The 18,239-nt window shown below is 41.0% G+C and overlaps 1 protein-coding gene across 2 annotated transcripts in view; it reads left to right on the top strand.

Annotated features, from left to right (window-relative positions):
- The first annotated feature begins 5,108 nt into the window (after positions 1–5,108).
- The window catches only part of KCNIP4 (potassium voltage-gated channel interacting protein 4), a 1,196,254-nt gene continuing 1,183,123 nt past the window's right edge, over positions 5,109–18,239 (top strand). For both annotated transcript variants that reach the window (XM_012472347.3, XM_012472342.3), the window contains exon 1: positions 5,109–5,310. In XM_012472347.3, coding sequence (XP_012327770.1) covers positions 5,250–5,310 — 61 coding nt within the window. In that variant the 5' untranslated portion in view covers positions 5,109–5,249. The remainder of the gene's footprint in view (positions 5,311–18,239) is intronic.

Raw genomic sequence — 18,239 nt, 5'->3', positions numbered from 1 at the left:
AGTCACCATGCCCAGCCTTCTCACATTTTAATATGCATTCCTGGAACCAACTGAGGATGTTCTTAAAATGATGACAGTGATTCAGGAGGCCTGAGGCGGGGCCCCAGATCCTGAACACCTGACGAGCTCACTGGTGATGCAGATGTTTGTGGATTTCAGACCACACTTTCTTGCCTCAGTGTAGAGTAATGACTTCTCAAAGTCTGATCTTAGGGTATGTGTTAGTCTGCTTGGGCTACCACAACAAAATACTACAGGCTATATGATTTAAACAACAGAATTTTACCTTCCCACAGTTCTGCAGGCTGGAAGTCCAAGGTCAAGGTGTCAGTAGCATTCTGTTTACACTGAGGGCTCTCTTCCTGGCTTGTAGACAGCTGCTGTGTCCTCACATGGCCTTTCTTCTGAGTGATGTCTCTTTTTCCCTCTCTCTCTAGGGCCACCTCTTCCTCTAAGATTAGGCCTCCTGTCTAAACTATGGACTTTAGTTAAAAACAAGGCATCATTGGCTCAGTTGTAAAAATGTATCACACTAATACCAGATGTTAATAATAGGGAAAACTGGGGGAGGGGGTTACTGGAGAGGGGGACATGGGAACTCTGTATGCTCATTTTTTTTGAAAACCAAAAGCTGCTCTAAAAGTCTATTATTTAAAAAATAAATTACATTCTAAGACATCCCCACAAAACTCAGTGAATCCATCCATAGGCTGGAGCACAGGAGTTTTTAATCTAACTGTTCAGGTGATTCCTATGTATGTTAAAGTTTGAGAACCATCAAGAAGCAATTGAAAGCTCTAGTGTTTTAATCAGATGAATATGAGTTCAAATCTCAGCTGTACCTCTTCATAGCTGGCTGTCCTTGGGCTACTTAACCTCTCTGAATCTCAGACTCATTTTTAAATCAGGGTAAAAATAACTATATATGATGATTTTTCTTAGTCCTAAGTCATACAATGACATAGAGTTTTTAACACAGTGCATAGGTGCATAGTGTCAGTGTTCAAGCATTATGAAATACCAGAAGTCTTACTGTTACTGCCTAAGTTCTGATGAGCCAGGAAGAATTGTGCCAAAATGTAAGGGGCTTTCAGAAAAGACCAAGCAATAAAGGTAGTAGGCAATAAAAAAAATCAGGAAATAATAAAAGTAGTCATGGATGCTTCTGCAACATTCCATAGTTCATGTATAGCTTTCACCTTCATTCCCTGACTTAATCCTGACAATGACCTTGTGAAGGGGAGATTCCCCTTTTTACAGATTAGGAACTGAAGCTTAGAAATGATCAGTGACTTTCTGGAGGACACAGAACTAGGAAATGTCAGAGTCTAGAGCATCACAATTCTAGTCCAGGGTGACAATACAGTGTAGTTATTAAATTTGGGAGTTCTTGAGTCAAACTGTTGTGTTCACAGCCCAGAGATACTGATTACTACTATAAAACTGGCAAACCAGTTTACTTCTCGGAGTCTTAATTTCTTCACTAGTTAAATAGGGATAATAAAAGATTAAATGAAATAATATTCATAAAGTCTGAGATTCATGGCTGGCACATGGTGAGTTTATTATTTCTGCACCCAATTTTTAATATGGTTCCTTAAGGGAAAAATATACATCCTTGCTATACAGAGAGTAATCTAGGGTTAGTCAGAGAAGGTGGAAATCTTTGTGCATGTGTCTTGGGGTTGGGAAGAGGGGCTAGGATTGCTACAGCTTCGGAGGAGTAACAAGAAGCTGGCACAGCACGCTGTGGCCTATGAAGGTCTTCTCTATAACTATTTGAAGTATTTAAAGAGCCAATAAGGAAATGGTACAAGCAAGATAGAGTCATTCTGGACTTCCAGTCCCAAATATCAAAAATGATGGTAAATGTGGCAGTAAAAAGATAATTATCCTGTGATGTTTGGCAATGACTAAGAATCCAAGAGGTCTGAACTTGGATTTTATAGTAGCTAATATCCCATACAAATATTTTGGAAACAATATATTACAAACTTCTTCAGCACAGTGTCTATTTTCCATGAATTTGTTGTCTTCTTTTTAACTAGTCAAAGGATATACATTCAGAAGGTACAACATGGGCAGGTATTCATTGGATAAGACTTGAAAGGTAGTTTGGTCTAACAAAATGTTCCGCATATTTTGAAGATGAAAAAGTTGTATATTACTTTCCATACTGTGAGAGAAGGTTGCTTAGACCTGTTGTAGAACCTAGTGGTGCCATTTCTTCATTGAGTTCATCATGACAAAATATTATGATGATGATAATGGTGATAGCTAACTATCATGACGGTAGGTCTAACTGACTCTTACTATGTGCCAGGAACCATCCTAAACACTTTACATATGCTGCCTCATGTAATCTTTCCCAACAGTTAACTGAAGTAGATGCTATTATTTTCTTTATTTTCTTTTTTTTTTTTTTAGACAGAATATTGCTCTGTCACCTAGGCTGGAGTGCAATGACATGATCTTGGCTCATGTCATTGATGAGACATTAAATTCTCCTGCCACAGCCTTGAGTAGCTGGGATTACAGGCACACGCCACCATACCTGGCTAATTTTTGTATTTTTAGTAGAGACGGGGTTTTACCATATTGGCCCGGTTGGTCTCGAACTCCTGACCTCAGGTGATCCACCTCAGCCTCCCAAAGTGCTAGGATTACAGACTGAGCCACCTTACCTGGCTGACACTATTATTTTCTACATTCTAGAGTGAGAAAACTGAGAGGTTACTAGTCCTCAAACACAGCTTGTTCACAGTTGGAACTGGAATCCAAACCACCATGCTCAGGTAGCTTTGGAAGTCATCACATAGAAGATAAAATTTGGAGTTGGACAAGTGTTAGCGATTATCTACAGATTAAAAGTTGTGGGTGGTTTCTGGAAAGAATGCTAGCTATAGAAATAAAGAAGTAGTTGGCCAGTAAGCTGGAAGTTTGCTTTGAGAAGTCTGCAGAAGAGGAAGAAGAGGCACATGACAGGATCGAATGATTAAATCTGACAGAATGGACAGAGAGAAGACTTGTTAAGAGGAAGCTGGCAAGTGGGAAGAATGCATTGGCTGTAAAAGTATGCAGATAAAATTCAATAAACGTTTATGCTGCACATGATCCCATCCTCTCGACTGTCTCTCGTGTTACTCTTTTCCTCTCTCAATGTACTTCAGCCCTGTCAGCCTCCTTGCTGCCCTGCAAGCATGCTGTTCTCATGTTAGCTCTTGTTGTTCCCTCTGCTTGGAAGTTCTTTTTCCCTTGAGATGCTCACGGTTGGCTCCTCACTTTCATCAGGATTTCATTTAAATGTTGCCTCTTTCCTAAAGCCTTCCTGGGCCCCCTATATAAAAGTGATCTCCCTGGCCTATCACTTCTGATTCCTTGATTTATGGTCAGTTTCTCTGTCCTCTAGACAGCCCATAACTGAGGGCCTTTGCTGTATTCACTGTGGCATCCCAGTACCTATAATTGTGCCTTGTACATAGTAGTTGGCAGATGTTTGACGAATTAAAAAAAATGTTTAGTGAAGACCAACTATGTGCAAGGAACTTTGCTAATTGCTTTGTCAATACAATATTATTCTCAGCTCCAAGAATCAGAGGTGCCTGTCTTCACACAGTGATTGCCATGTGCCAGCCACGACCCTAAGCCCTTTTCATCCATTGATTTTCTTAAATCCTCACAACAAAACAATAATGTAGGTACCAGTTATAGCTGATATTTGTACCAAGTCACACTTTACGAAGTAGTGGAACTAGGATTTGAACCCAGACAACAGAGGTATCAGCATCTGCCTCTTTAACAATGAACTGAGAGTACAAGACTCACAAGAAATATACAAATACATGCTATAAGGGCTCAAAGGACTAAATAAATCACTCGTGGACTTGGGGGTGGGGGGAAGGGCAATAAGGTGTCAGTGGAGACATACTTGGAGAAAGGAGCAAGATTTCACTCATTGATACTGTGAATAAATAATCCAAAAGCCACAGGGAGGGCAAATAGTTTCACAAACACTTAGAAATGGTTTCTACCCAAGTCATGGCCAGCTGACCTTGCAGCTGAGAGTGATAGGAAATTTTAATTCAGTTTGCCTGGAGAACGGGTCAACTTGACCTTTCTTCTCAAAAGAGAGGCTTCGTGCACTTGACTCTTGGGGACACAGAAGTGTGCATTTTAATTTTGACTTCTCAAACAGTAACCATGGCCACAAGTGGTCTACTGGATTCTCTTTACCTTCCCAATTGTTCCTGGCCTTACTTTGCTTCAGAGGGCAAATGACCCTGGGGGTGGTGAGCGATACTCCTGGTTGACCTGCCTGGGAGATCTCAAATGAAACCCCCTACATGGATGCTTCTGCAAAATGCCCTCCAATCTACGCCACCCCCTATCTCCAAGGTAGTATTCTTCACCTCAGCCCTGTGATGCTCACCCGGAGTCTAGACCCAGTGTTTCCCCACACTCAGCTGAGTCGCATGCTGGTTCTAGCTTCCATGGGGAAAGTTTCCTGTCTAGGAGTTCCTGGCGCTCTGCCCGGTTCCGGAGAAGGGCATCTCCTTGCGCTGCCCCTCTGGTGTCCTTCGAACTCAGCCTAACTTTGTGCAGCAGTATTTCCAGTCTAGCTGTCGGAGTTGGAGCCCCTGGGGGACCCAGCTGCGCGTTCGTGGCGAAAGAGCGGCGCCTTGGGGCCCCTCCCCAGAGCAGGCGCTGCTCGCAGTGCGAAGGGGTCCCAGAGGCGCCCGCTGAGAGCCGCTGGCAACTCCCGGGGGTGCCCTGCCCAGCCCGAAGTCACCTCGAATCTCTTTCGGGTCCGTCTGCTCTGTCGCCAGAGGCACCGCGCCACGCGCTGCGCTTTCCCCTCCTCGCCCCCACCCCCGGCCGGTGACTCGGCAGCAGGTGGCAGAGGCGGCGCCGACGCGGGCGAGGGGCTGGGGTCCCCGCACCCGAGCCGCCCGTGCAGCGCGCCCGCTTCCAGCCGCCAGCGCCAAGCAGCCCGCGCCTCGGCCGCCCCCGCCGTCCCGCGCGCCCCCGCCGCCAAGAGCCGCGCAGCGCCCCCGGCGCCCCCCGCCGGCCTCCGCCCGCACCTGCAGCCGGCTCCGCGCGCCCTGCCTGCCGCCGCCGCCGAAGCTCTCGCTCCCAGCGCCACGGACGCCCCCGGGCCGAGCGGCGGTGCGCTTCCGTGCAGACCCGTCGACAAACGCCCCTGGCCAGTGGACTCCCGAGACTCGCTCCTGCACCCCGCGTCCCCAGACATGAATGTGAGGAGGGTGGAAAGCATTTCGGCTCAGCTGGAGGAGGCCAGCTCCACAGGAGGTAGGATGCAATAAGCATGCGAGCGGGCGTCCGCTTCCGCCCTCCTTCCCTCGCGAGCCGAGACGGCCGCCCCTTCCCTTCCTCGGCTGGGGACGCTTGTTGCCTTCGCTGCATGAGACGTAGTCACCTGGCGGGACCGGGAAGGGGAGGTGGGAGCGGCGGGAATGGGGTGCAGAGGAGAGGGGGGTGCATGCAAGATCCAGGTCGCGGAAGAAAAGATGTTTGAAGTGTGTTTGAAACTCGCCGGTGGCAGGGTCCCCTGCGATCCTGTGCGTACTTTTGCCTTCTCTGAAAATTTCCGAGGTTGTTTATGCATCTGCCAGATGACTCCAGACCGCACGCTTCCTTCCCCTCACACCTGGGGATTAATGAGCTGAAATAGTATTGATCCTCTCCTTCCACTTTTCCTTTATGCCCCCCAGCGTTTCTTCATTACAACTAGATTTTTGCCTCCTGGTAATATACGGGCGGAATCTTGCCCATGTCAGATGCTTCAGCAGGAGCGTATGTCTTGTTTTATGGCTAGCTTCAGTTTAGTGTGTTCAGAGAAAAATGGTCTTCAGTGACACTTGGAAATAATTTATATACATAGTACAGCCTTGGAAGGGTACCGGGCACTGTTTTAGGAGCTTGGCTTTCAGAGAAACGCTCGTTCTGCGAAAGCAGGGAGAAATGTTTTGCTGTTTGGTGGGATCCGTAGAGAAATAGGGGACGATGCCCTCCCACAAAGCGTCTTGGGTTGCACTGATTTGTTATTAGGTGATTTTGATGTGTGCAGAGTACCTTACATGAGCCAGAAATAGAATGGAGGTGATTGTGGGGAACACAGGAGTGATAAAGGGCTGGACCTCTCCCGGATTACATAAGCTTTGGGGTCACATATGACTGTAGCATAGTTTGGGTTTAGAGGATGAAAAACTTGGACTCGAGGGCTGGAAAGTTGCAAGGAAAGGTGTTTCCACATGCTGCGTTCTTTAGTACCCAGGGAAATGGAGTCACCTCAACAACTTGAGTCAATCATTCAAATTTATGGCCATGAGGAATGGAAATGGACACCCTCCCTTTCTTTTCTTCACTCCAATAATTAAGATAATTGTAACCAGGAGGACACTAGTCTCACTTGAATATGAAATTGTGAAGAGAACCGTCTTAATCCTTTCAGACTGGAAAAAAGTAATATGAACATCACCCGTAAAGCCCCAAATTTGACTTGTAACTATGTTTAGTTCTGTTTACACTGACGTCTGTAGCTGCGCACTCATTACGAGCCAGGCGTATGTAGGATATCTCTTGTGAGGAATACTTAATCTTTAAGAGATCAAATGTTTCCTGAGTGGCGTGTTTCATGTAGAGAGCTGAGTAGTTATTGGGTGTTGTTGAATTGAGTTCATAGGGTCTCTGTCTTTGCAGTTCTTTAGAGTAAGCATAGGGTAAAGGGCTAGCTGTCCTACTAGAGATCACTCATGCACATGGCAGCCCAGGGAACTCAAGGCTAGACAGACTGCAGGAATGTCGTCTCGGGAACTGGATGGCTTGCATTGCTTGGCTCCTCCGTGATCACCACTTCTTGATCAACCAGATGGGGATTGAATCAGCATGTCCAGTCTATTCACAGGGCCTTAGGTGGCCATAATCACTACGAATGAGAAATGAAGATGAAGTCACACCTGGGGAGTACTATACATCTAACAATTTTTAAAAAGCATACCTTTTAGTGCTATCTCCAGAATCAGCATGCATTCACTGCTTGTTTGGAGAACAGAAATGTGTTGATTTATACCTTGGCTAAGGTGAGACCAAAGTGATGAGTTTTCTGGCTAAGAATTGATTTGACACCTGTTTCTTGAATTGTATTCATACATTTTTAATTAGTTGTGATGGGAAGAATAAAAAATAGTTTGGATTATCTTTTTTATTTTTGTTGATATTGCTTCAAAGTTAATATTAGAGAATGATCCCCAAATGTGTAGTCTATATTATGTTCACCAAACATATGCATAAGTACTTTGCTTCCTTGTGATCAGATATAGGGTGGTCTTTACTAATCCTGGGATGAGAAAGGATGATTTTTAAAGACTTAAACTCTACCTTCCATTTTTGTTTTAAAATTATAGCCCCTGATCTCTTGTTCTCTTTCCAATAAGCAGGCTATTTATATAACTTCCAAACGATCTTGTACCATGATAGAGTTTTTCCTTGAATATATAGCTCTGGGGTGGAGGTTTATAAGATGATTTAGCCAGAATCTAAGAAAAATTTAACTGGAAGATCCAACTGAGAGAAATGTATGAAGATGATAGAGAAATCAGGAAATTAGAGAAGAGTGTGTGTGTGTGTGTGTGTGTTTGTGTGTGTTTGTGTGTGTGACCTAACTTAGAGATAGAACACTGTGAAAAATGGTTTGCTGAAAGGCAACAGATGAAACTACATGAATGCAAAGTAGAAGGAAAATGCTGGAAATGACAGAATAGAGTTGAGTTGCATTGCTGAAACTTTATAATCATTGAGTTTAAAGAGTTCATTCTGTGCTCTCTTCTTAACAAGTGAAAGCATTTAATGTGCTAACTGATCAGCACCACCTGTAAATCTCCGTAATTGACACTGTTAATGCCAGAGAGGACAGAAAATGGGCGAGTTGTACCTAAGTACTTAAAAGCAGAGAAAATTTCTTGCAAATTAGAGTGCTTACTTTTGCTTCACCAGCTTCCATGTTAAACCCAAAGCTTGACCAAAATACATTTTTCGTTTCATTGTCTAATCCCATTATTTTGCACTCATGCTATAAAATCATACGTAATCCTGCTAACAGTGGAGAGACAGAGGGAAATGATAATTCAGCTGTATGTTTGAAAGAGAATCAGAAATAAGGTCAGAGGGAAAAAAACCTATAAAATTATTCATTGGTGTCCTTAATTTGTGCCATCTAACTTAGGGATGGCAGATGTTATGTGATGTAATCTACAACTAAAAGTGAGGCGGAAAATATATGTTTCAATAGTAGAGTAAAAATGTCTCTTGAATTTTGAATTGTCATTTGATGGATGTATCATGGCTTTGGCTTAAGTTTTGTGTTTATTAAAAATAAGGCAAACTCAAATTAGTAATTCCACAAGAGTAATATTGAAAAATCCATTTATTCCGAACCCATGAAAAGCTTTTCATCATACAACCATTATTTTATTTTCTTTATGTCATAATAATGTAAGGGGTGTACTAAACAGATGATAGAATGAAGTGTTGAAATTCAGCTACCTTCTCTCCCCTGGACCCCTGTGCATATTTTTCTGGCCTGAAGTTTATGCCGTCTTATAACATAAAGCTATGGATGGTTTGTAAATTAATGAGCCATGCAATATAAAATATGTGTGCAAGATTTCTGCAGAAATGTAGACCAGATAGTGGTTGTTTTGAAGATATATTTCTGGACTTAAATTATTGAGCCCTTCTTACTATTTTTTGTCCTTTTATTTATTTTTCGTGTTTTCACTTTTTCCAGAACATGTGAATAATATTGCTTTTCAATAATACATAGCAGAACGTGTTTTTATACTTAATAGCTTCACTTCTTAGGGACTATTTCAAGTAGATTAACGTGTGAGGTGGAGAGGGGGTTGTGGGGAGTTGAGTGTTTTATTTGTTGAAGGGGCCTTTGCATGTCTGAAAAATCTTTTAAAATTATGTAACTGCATCTATTATTATAAGTTAATTCACCCTTGGGCATTGAATTACCCATTTGCTTTCTAAAAGTATTCGTTTGGTGAAAGGCCCTAAGGGCCTTTTCTCAATTCCTATCCTCCTGAACTCACTGAGATGTTTCATGCTGTTTACCAACATTTCTTGGAAGACCATGAACTCTGTGAGAGCAGAGGGATTCTGTCCTGTCCACCACTTTATCCCCAGTATTGAGCATGAAGTCTGATTTGTAATATTTGCTCAACAACAGATATTCAGTGAATGTTGAATTGAACCCTTCCTCCCTTGCTTTCTATGGCACTGAATTATTTTACTGTCTCTGATTTCTCTTAGATATCCTTTTGTGACCCTTATTTCCTCTTTTTGCCCATTTTGTGCAGCCTTTCACATGGTTGTGTTTTAGTTATATTCTCCATCTGTACTCTCTCCATAATCAAAGTGTGGCTTTGATTCTTATTTTGATGGGGAGTATCTCTTGAGTATATAGTCTGCCCCGTTCCTCTTCTGCTGGTCAGACTCATAAGAAAGTTTTACCACACCTTAAAGTCATCGTGTCAAAAAAAATCATGCTCTATCTTCTAAAAACAATTATTGTGGACATTTTTTGAGGCATGTTGTTAAAAAAAGCAAAAGCATCTCCTTCTCTATGGTATTCTCATCAGGACAAATCAGTCACCAAGACTTATTGGTTCTCTTCTCTATTTTATGTCTGTCTCTCCCTTCAAATTCCATTTCCACCACCAAGATTATGTTCTCAGCATCTCTTCTAGGCTGTGATGGTTACATCCTATTTGCACTAACTACCATTCCACATCAAAACTAACTAAATTTACTGAAACCTAACTTGAGTCATAGAATTCTCCTGCACAAAATCTCTTAATGCCTTCCCATTACTTATAGAATCAAAAATACAAATTCCTTAGCATGATTTTCAAGGCTCCTACAATGCAGTGACAGCTCTCCATCCTAACAAGACTCTTCTACACCTTGATATGGCTAAAACGGACTGTTCCCTGGTCTCTAAACCTACCTTTTTTTTCTTTCCTTTTTTATTTTCTTTTGAGTCAGAGTTTTACTCTGTTGCCCAGGCTGGAGTGCAGTGGTGCCATCATGGTTCACTGCCCCGTTGTACTCCTGACCTCAAGCAGTCCTCTCGCCTCAGCCTCCTGAGTAGCTAGGACTATAATTAGCTATATCTCCTATTTTGCCCACTGCTTAGAATGAACTTCCTGCCCTCGTATTGCCCAGTGAAAATCTGTATATCTATTAAGACACATCTGAAATGTAGTGTCCTTTTGTTGCAGCCTTACTGATTTCTCCCTGACTCCTCCCCAAATAATTAGTCTTTGAATTTTCATAAGTTGTTTTTTCTTTTATTGTTGATATAGATCTGAATGACAGGGCAGAATTAACTGGACATAATTTGTCTCATTTGCAGATATTCAGTCGTAACTTTTTGATGGCAAGTGTACTATGCAGGAATTACTAATTTTTGTACCCCTAGTAAGCACTTGTACAATGCTTTACAAACTAGTAGACATTTAGACCAGGTGTGGTGGCTCACGCCTATAATCCCAAAACTTCAAGAGGCCGAGGTGGGCGGATTGCCTGAGGTCAGCAGTTTGAGACCAGCCTGGCCAATATGGTGGACACCCTTCTCTACTAATAATACAAAAATTAACTTGCTATAGTGGCAGGCACCTGTAATCCCAGCTACTGGGGAGGATGAGGCAGGGAGACTCGCTTGATCCTGGGAGGCGGGGGTTGCAGCAAGCCTGAATAGCAGCGTTGCACTCCAACCTGGGCAATAGAGCCAGACTCAGTGTCAGAAAAAAAAAAAAAAAAAGAAAGAAAAGAAAAAGAAAAAAGAAAAAAAACAGGAAAACTAATAGACATTTAAACATTTTGATTGAATTAAATCACGTTGTCCTGTGGTAGATCCACCAAAGACCAAAGTTCCAATTCACATCTGATTGCATGTTAAGCCATCTGCTGGAAGAGACTTTTGGTTCCATGTCGTTTCTATTCAGTGGACTGAGTTTATGAGCGCAGTAAATGACACCAAGATAATGCTCCTTGGAACTGTGCATGTTCTTGCACCTATAGCACCATGGCTATCAGAGTGCACATTGCTTCTAAAGAAGAGCTTAACAGATGCCCAGTGGTTTTGTGTATTTAGGGCAGTCGTCAGTGTCATCTTTGGATGTTGTTGCTGTGATGTTCCCTCATTCTTACTCCCTTCCAGATTGATGATCACCTCCAACATCAGTCCCTAACCCCACAAATAAAACTGCAAAATTATTTAAATACTCACGCTGAAATGTGATTGTGACTGTTTTTACTTCTTTGAGTTCACATGACTGGGAAGGGTCCTTTCTCACATTTCCCCTCAGTGCATGAATGTCTACACCACAACATCGACTGCCATTATACTCACCAGATGATAGATCCTTGCATTACAGCAGGGGATGTGGAAAGGAATGGGAAAATTTAAAAAGGCATGGAGACATCATTCAGTGTATACACACCCATTTCCTTAGGTGCATTTCCTTTTATATCAGACTTCACAGCGAGAAGTCAGGCTGTATTGAGAGGGAAGTAAGAGGGAAGTGAAAAGTATGTCAAGGCTGAGAAAGGCTGAAGTTCAGCTCCTTTGCTCTCATGGCTATGGCTGTATCCCCTCTTCTTGCCCAGTCTTTTCACTATAGACTGCTCGATCTGGATACACATGCACATAGCATTAGAAAACCAGACAAAGGGGTGACTGTCAGTATTTAAGCATGAAAGTTCTTCACACTGAAATATAAGGAATAATTTGAACATGGATATAAGTACAGAATTTTCCATATTGAGCATTTGGCCTTCATGCTCATGTTAAGGGCTGGTTTTTCTTCCTGAACTAACACAGCCAGTGTGGTTGAGTGGCTCTTTCATTGGAAAAAGGTTGTCAGTTTAAATACCCTTTGGATATGTTGTTGACCTTTTAGAAACTTCTCTCTGCCTACCTATCCCACCCCAATTATTTATTTAGGTAAAAGTAATCATCAAAACATTTTAAAGCAACAGTTTATAACTTTTTGCTTACCTGAAATTTGTATTGGCTTAGGGAAATGTCCCCTCTTGTATCAGGCAGCATCTGCTCATGAAAAGTCTTTAGGGAATTAGAGCTGGCTTTTAAAAAAATATAAATAGGTCTTTACTGTAAACAGGTTTTGGAAGAAAAATAGACTTCCATCTCCAGATGTCAACACTTCTTAATATTTTGAAGGATCTTTTGAGTGAAGCAGTTTATTTAAGAAATGACATTATCATAGCCCAAATGGGAATGAAAATCAGATTGGACTGATAACAGTATCTACTGCAGTCTAATGACGATTACCCCACAACCTATGTCCTTTTTTTGTTGTGCTATTTGTACATTGTTACATATGATAAGATGTCCCAAAATATTTATTATTATTATTATTATTTTTGAGACAGAGTCTTGCTCTGTCGCCCAGGCTGGAGTGCAATGGTGTGATCTTGGCTCACTGCCACCTCTGCCTCCCAGGTTCAAGCAATTCTCCTGCCTCAGCCTCCCGAGTAGCTGGGACTACAGGCGCCTGCCACCACACCCGACTAATGTTTTGTATTTTTAGTAGAGATGGAGTTTCACCTTGTTAGCCAGGATGGTCTTATCTCCTGACCTCATGGGATTACAGGCGTGAGCCACCACGCCTAGCCTATTTGTTTTTTTTTTTTACCAGAAAAGACATGACTTCTAAATGTCTTCATGAATTTCATAATAATGTCGGGTACATATAGCACATATAGCTCTTAAACTGATCTACATCTTCAAGTAGATATTCTGCCAGGGGTTTTATTTTGGATTATAACTTTTTATAATTTAATGAATATTCATTATGATAGCATGAGAAGCTACTTTAAAAAAATGGTCTAGCCCATACCTTTTATCCATACTTTGCATATGGTAATTCACCCCATGAATATAAGTGTCTTATGGTTACATCAAAAGGCAAAGATCAACCCATTCTACTGCAGTGGAAACTGATCCTCTAGTCTTCTTGTGTCCACAGGGAATTTTAGAAAAAAAAAAAAAGCACATACACACAGTAATATAGAACTAACAAACAGACATTTATAAAATAACCCTGTGAGATACTGTATAAGTTTAATTTGGAGAGAAGTTCAATTTAGAAAAATTTTCATTTGATTTAGAAAGGTAAGAATATATAAAGTAGTCATTAAGCTTAATGTTGCTGTTTCTTTCTTCCTCTGTACTATGGTGGTAATGATATCTACTTGTAGCTTATAAAGATCCTGTAATGATGAAATGAGATTAATTCAGCAAATATTTACAAAGAAACGACTTAGTATTGGGATGACTGAGACATAGAGTCTGCTTTTAGAGAGCTTATTGTTTATCCAAGAGTTAGTAACTGAATATGCACGAGGCAATGATAGTCAAGTTGAGGAGGAAATAAATGCCTAAACGTGTTTATTTTAAAATATTCATTCCCATAACAGAGTTAAAGATGAAGTAAGATGGGTGTTTAAAAGCAAGATTACTTCCAGTTCGTATAAGTGCTGTTCCTTTCCAAGTGGAAGCACACAGTGTTATTGAACTTGACCTTTTCCTCTTTGGGGTCCTATAGAATAAAGCTATGAGAAGAACTGGGCTTGAAATTCTGTGTTTGTTTTGTTGTCCATTTCTTCCTGCCCTCTACCAATTTTTCTAATTGTAATATGAGTTTATCTTTCAGTCACTTAAAGGCATTAGATTATCTACGCTATTTTAAAGATTTTTAAAACCTTCTTTGATGCTGGAAGTCTCTAAGGAAATGCACCTTTTTCATAAAACAGATAAGATTTGGAAGCTTGGAGAGTGCAAATGAGCTATAACTTCTGTTTAAAGATAATCCGAAAGGAATTGAAAATGCTCAGGTCTCTTATTGAGAATTTAAATGATGTTCTGCTGTAGACAGAGGCATTTCAAATTGGTTTTGGAATTTTCAAATTAAATAGTATGTTTCTCCAATTTTTAAACTTAATTTTGGGAATCGCTTATTGTAAGGATATTATTATACGTCATCTAATATTACAAGCACTTTGTGAAAGTCACATTCTGCTCCATTTTTCTCCCATCCTTTCGAATAATTTTAAATCACTCTTTCCATATCATCTGTGTTCATAAACTCCCTTTAATTTGAGGATGAGCCTTTTCTACTGTGATGCACAGTATTATTGCAGTGGTTACCTGTTCCCTCTCTGCTCTTGGTCCAGTTTCATCAGGATTTTCTGCTGAAGTCATGATATCTGAGACAGCTGGCACACAGTCTGAAATGCAGGTGCACTGCATTAATTTAAAAGTTTTGGGGCCGGGCGCGGTGGCTCACGCCTGTAATCCCAGCACTTTGGGAGGCCGAGGCGGGTGGATCACGAGGTCAAGAGGTCGAGACCATCCTGGTCAACAAGGTGAAACCCCGTCTCTACTAAAAATACAAAAAATTAGCTGGGCATGGTGGCGCATGCCTGTAGTCCCAGCTACTCAGGAGGCTGAGGCAGGAGAATTGCCTGAACCCAGGAGGCGGAGGTTGCGGTGAGCCGAGATCGTGCCATCGCACTCCAGCCTGGGTAACAAGAGCTAAACTCCGTCTCAAAAAAGAAAAAAAAAAAAAAAGTTTTGGGGAGGAAAATCTTGGGGACAAGTATAAAACAATGAGAGTGCAGAACCAGGCATTGACAAATGTGAAAAAAGGAAGCAGGAAGCTGTAAAATACAGTATCCAGGGGCATGGAGTGAGGGAATTATCTTGCTGTGGGTTTATAGAATAAATCCCATTTTTAAAATGGAGATGTTGTAAGATAGTTTTTAAGAAAGGGCACACATCTAAACTGGGAAGGTGGAGGGTATTAACTACTTGCACTTCTGATGTAATTTAAGTGCAGGAGTCACCACTACACCCCATAAGCCCTCCTAAAGTTACGGATGTAACCTCCACATGAAAATTTGTCATTAAAAAGTACTTTTAAAATTGTTGTTCACCTTTCAGAATAAACAATGAGAATGAAAAATCTATAACCACTACACTGAGAAGATTAAACTGTGATACTATCTTGTTATAAGCACTGCAATTTAAAACATAGCTTTATTCATCCTTAGATCCCTGAGCGTGAGATTGTGGTCTTCTGTAACTATCATCAGAGCAGAATTTTAGATCTCAATGACAGTTATAACTTCAGCCTTAATGCAATTTGTGTTGTGATAGTTTTAGAAATATGTTTGAGAGTGTTAATCATTCATTTAAAATGCATTTATCAGTCACCTCCTATATGAGAGGCTTGTGTTGGTAAATATTTCAGAATATAAAAAGATATGCTAATTGTTTAGGGTATAGGAATTAAACATTTAAATCATATCTTCCTTCTCTACCCCAGACTTCTACTTGAGTGGAATTGTGTATTTATTACAGAGCGTATATTAGTTTACTTCATCTTCAAAGGCATGTGCTAAGTACCTTCCTAGGACCTCACCGTGTGTCTTAATGAAGAATATCAGTAGCTGAAGTTCTTGTCTTCTGTGAAATAATAAGCTGAAGGAACACACAGTAAATCTATCATAATCACATGGTTTGTTATTGAGTGATATTGGTTTTGCAGAATCAGGTATAATGCCACACAGACCTTATGTAGAAAAACAGCATTATTCTGTAGACTAAGAAATATTACTACATTCATTATTTCACAAAAGATATGCTGAAGATTCATTTCCCAAGTACTGTTCTAAGTGCTAGAATACAGAGTTAAAAAATATCCCATGGAAAAGAAGCTCTGAATCTAAAGAGATGGACATGGGAGATGAAAATTAGAACTGAAAAAGCCCTGTAATAGCACCAAGCATAGACTGCTTTGGAAACAGATGTAAGTCACACTATGCAAACTGGACAGAGTCAAAGAAAGCTACTTGGACTAGATAGGACTGGAGGATGAGAATGACTATTTCAGGGAGAGACGGCAGGTGAATTATGAATGTTTCAGGCAGGGAGAGCTGTGGTCCCAAGGCTGGACCAAGAGAACATAGTACTACAATCAGGGAACAGTAAGAATTTTGTGGGTATTGCGAAGGTGTAGGGAAGAAGGGAGTAGTGAGATGGGAAGCTGGAAAGTAGTCATGGTCAAGATGTGATGTAGTATGGAAACTGCTGATACATTTCAATCAGGAACAGAGCATGACCATGTTTGCACACTGAGAAGTTAACTAGTGATGTAGCCAATGGACAAAAAGGGAGTAAAACAGCAGGCAAAGAGACCTGGTGTGGTATAGCTGCAGATGAGAAATAATGAAGGACAGAGCAAGGCATTGGTCATGTGCTGGAGGGCAGAGAATACACATGAGACAAATAGAGGACAAGAGCAACTCTTGATTTCTGCTAGGAGAAGAGTTGGGTGGCATAAATTTACCAAGATGGGGAATACAGAGAAGGAAGTTCAGTTAAAAAAAAAACGAATGGTCAGTTTTGGAGAACTATGAAATTTAAGGGCTTCTTGGATATCAAAGTAGAGAAGATGCCCAATAGGTATTGGGCTACATGGGCTGGAACATAAGACTGAGATTCAATTGTGTGGATAGAAGACCATTGAATTTTGCAAAAAATGACAGAATGAGGGGAATTAATTTTGCATAACTGTGTAGGAAGTACCATCAACTGGGATATCATTAGAAGATGGTCCATTCTTCTAGGCAAGAGAAAACAAACGTTTGAAAAAGGATAAAGGCAGTGGGAATGGAAAGGTGAGATGGCTGTCGGTAAGAGAAAGATGGCAAGGTTGGTGACTGTGATACTTCGTGATATTGTGAGGGACAAGGAATATAGGAGGAGGAACAGGTTTTGGAGGGAAGATAATGTGTTCATTTTTAGAAATATTGATTTTGAGATGCTGGGAAAACATTCAGGTCAAACTGTCCCAAAGGCAGTTGGAAATGTAGAGTTCAAATTTAATCCATTTCAGAGAAGCACACATTTATTACACATCTAGTATTGTGATTAGTATTAGGAATAGAGAGATGAATGAGACACAGTCTTGCTCCCAAGAAGCTGGTCAGCAGATTAAACTGGGACGCCAATTTGGGAATTAGTTGCAGAAAGATAATGGTAACTGAAGTCATGAACTGGATAAGGGATAGAGTTTAGAGTCAGAACTGTAAAGAATAAGGGTGGGAGATGGATGTGAAACCAGGGAAATGTGTTATACCTGGAGAAGAAATTGGAGAGGTAAATGGCGTCCAATGAATGGAGGTCAGTGCCTGGCATGTAGAAGGCCCGCATTTGTTAACTAGTGGAGAATAAGAGAGTTTTAAAAATTCAGAGCTGGTGAATAGAATGAACTGCTACAGAACATTAATGGAAGGTGAGGACTGGTGGCTAAGGATAAGACTTTGGAGTCAAAATTAGGATTTACATACTGTGCCTGCTATCATGTGACCTTGAGAAGCCACATGGCCTCTCTGTAGCTTAGTTTCTTAATGTGTGCCTGGACCATTCATGACCCATAATTCTTTTGGCTTGTTTCCTCACTTCATTTCGGTCTCTGTTAAAATGTTACTTCTCTGAGGACTTCATCTAATATAACAACCCATCCTATGTCTCTAGTATTAGTCTGTTCTCATGCTGCTAATAAAGACATAGACTGAGTAATTTATAAAGGAAAGAGTTTTAGCTGACTCATGTTCCACATGGCTCGGGAGACCTCACAGTCATGGCAGGAGGAAAGGAGGAGCAAAACCACAATTTACATGGTGGCAGGCAAAGAGAATGAGAGCCAAGCAAAAGGGAAAACCCCTGATAAAACCATCCGATCTTGTGAGACTTATTCACTATCACAAGAACAGTATGAGGGAACCACCCCCATGATTCAATTATCTCTCACTGGGTCCCTCCCACAGTGTGTGGGAATTATGGGAATACAATTCAAGATGAGATTTGGGTGGGGACACAGCCAGACCATGTCGTCTCCCAATCCCTTTACCCTGCTTTACTTTCCTTCATAGTTTTTATATACTTCATAAAAGAAAAAAGTATAGACATATGATATATGCCATACTAGTATGTTATAATGCTGTTTTATATATACTATGTGTGTGTTGATATACATGTGCATATATATATGTGTATATATATATATATATATATATTTCTTTGGGGTATATTGGCTTATTTTCTACTATATTTCTACTAT

The sequence above is a fragment of the Aotus nancymaae genome, unplaced genomic scaffold (genome assembly GCF_030222135.1).
Source record: "Aotus nancymaae isolate 86718 unplaced genomic scaffold, 86718_ANA_hifiasm-v0.15.2.pri h1tg000006l, whole genome shotgun sequence".
Classification (NCBI taxonomy): domain Eukaryota; kingdom Metazoa; phylum Chordata; class Mammalia; order Primates; family Aotidae; genus Aotus; species Aotus nancymaae.
Note: the sequence above shows the minus strand (reverse complement) of the source record. Positions and strands in the feature narration are given on the sequence as shown.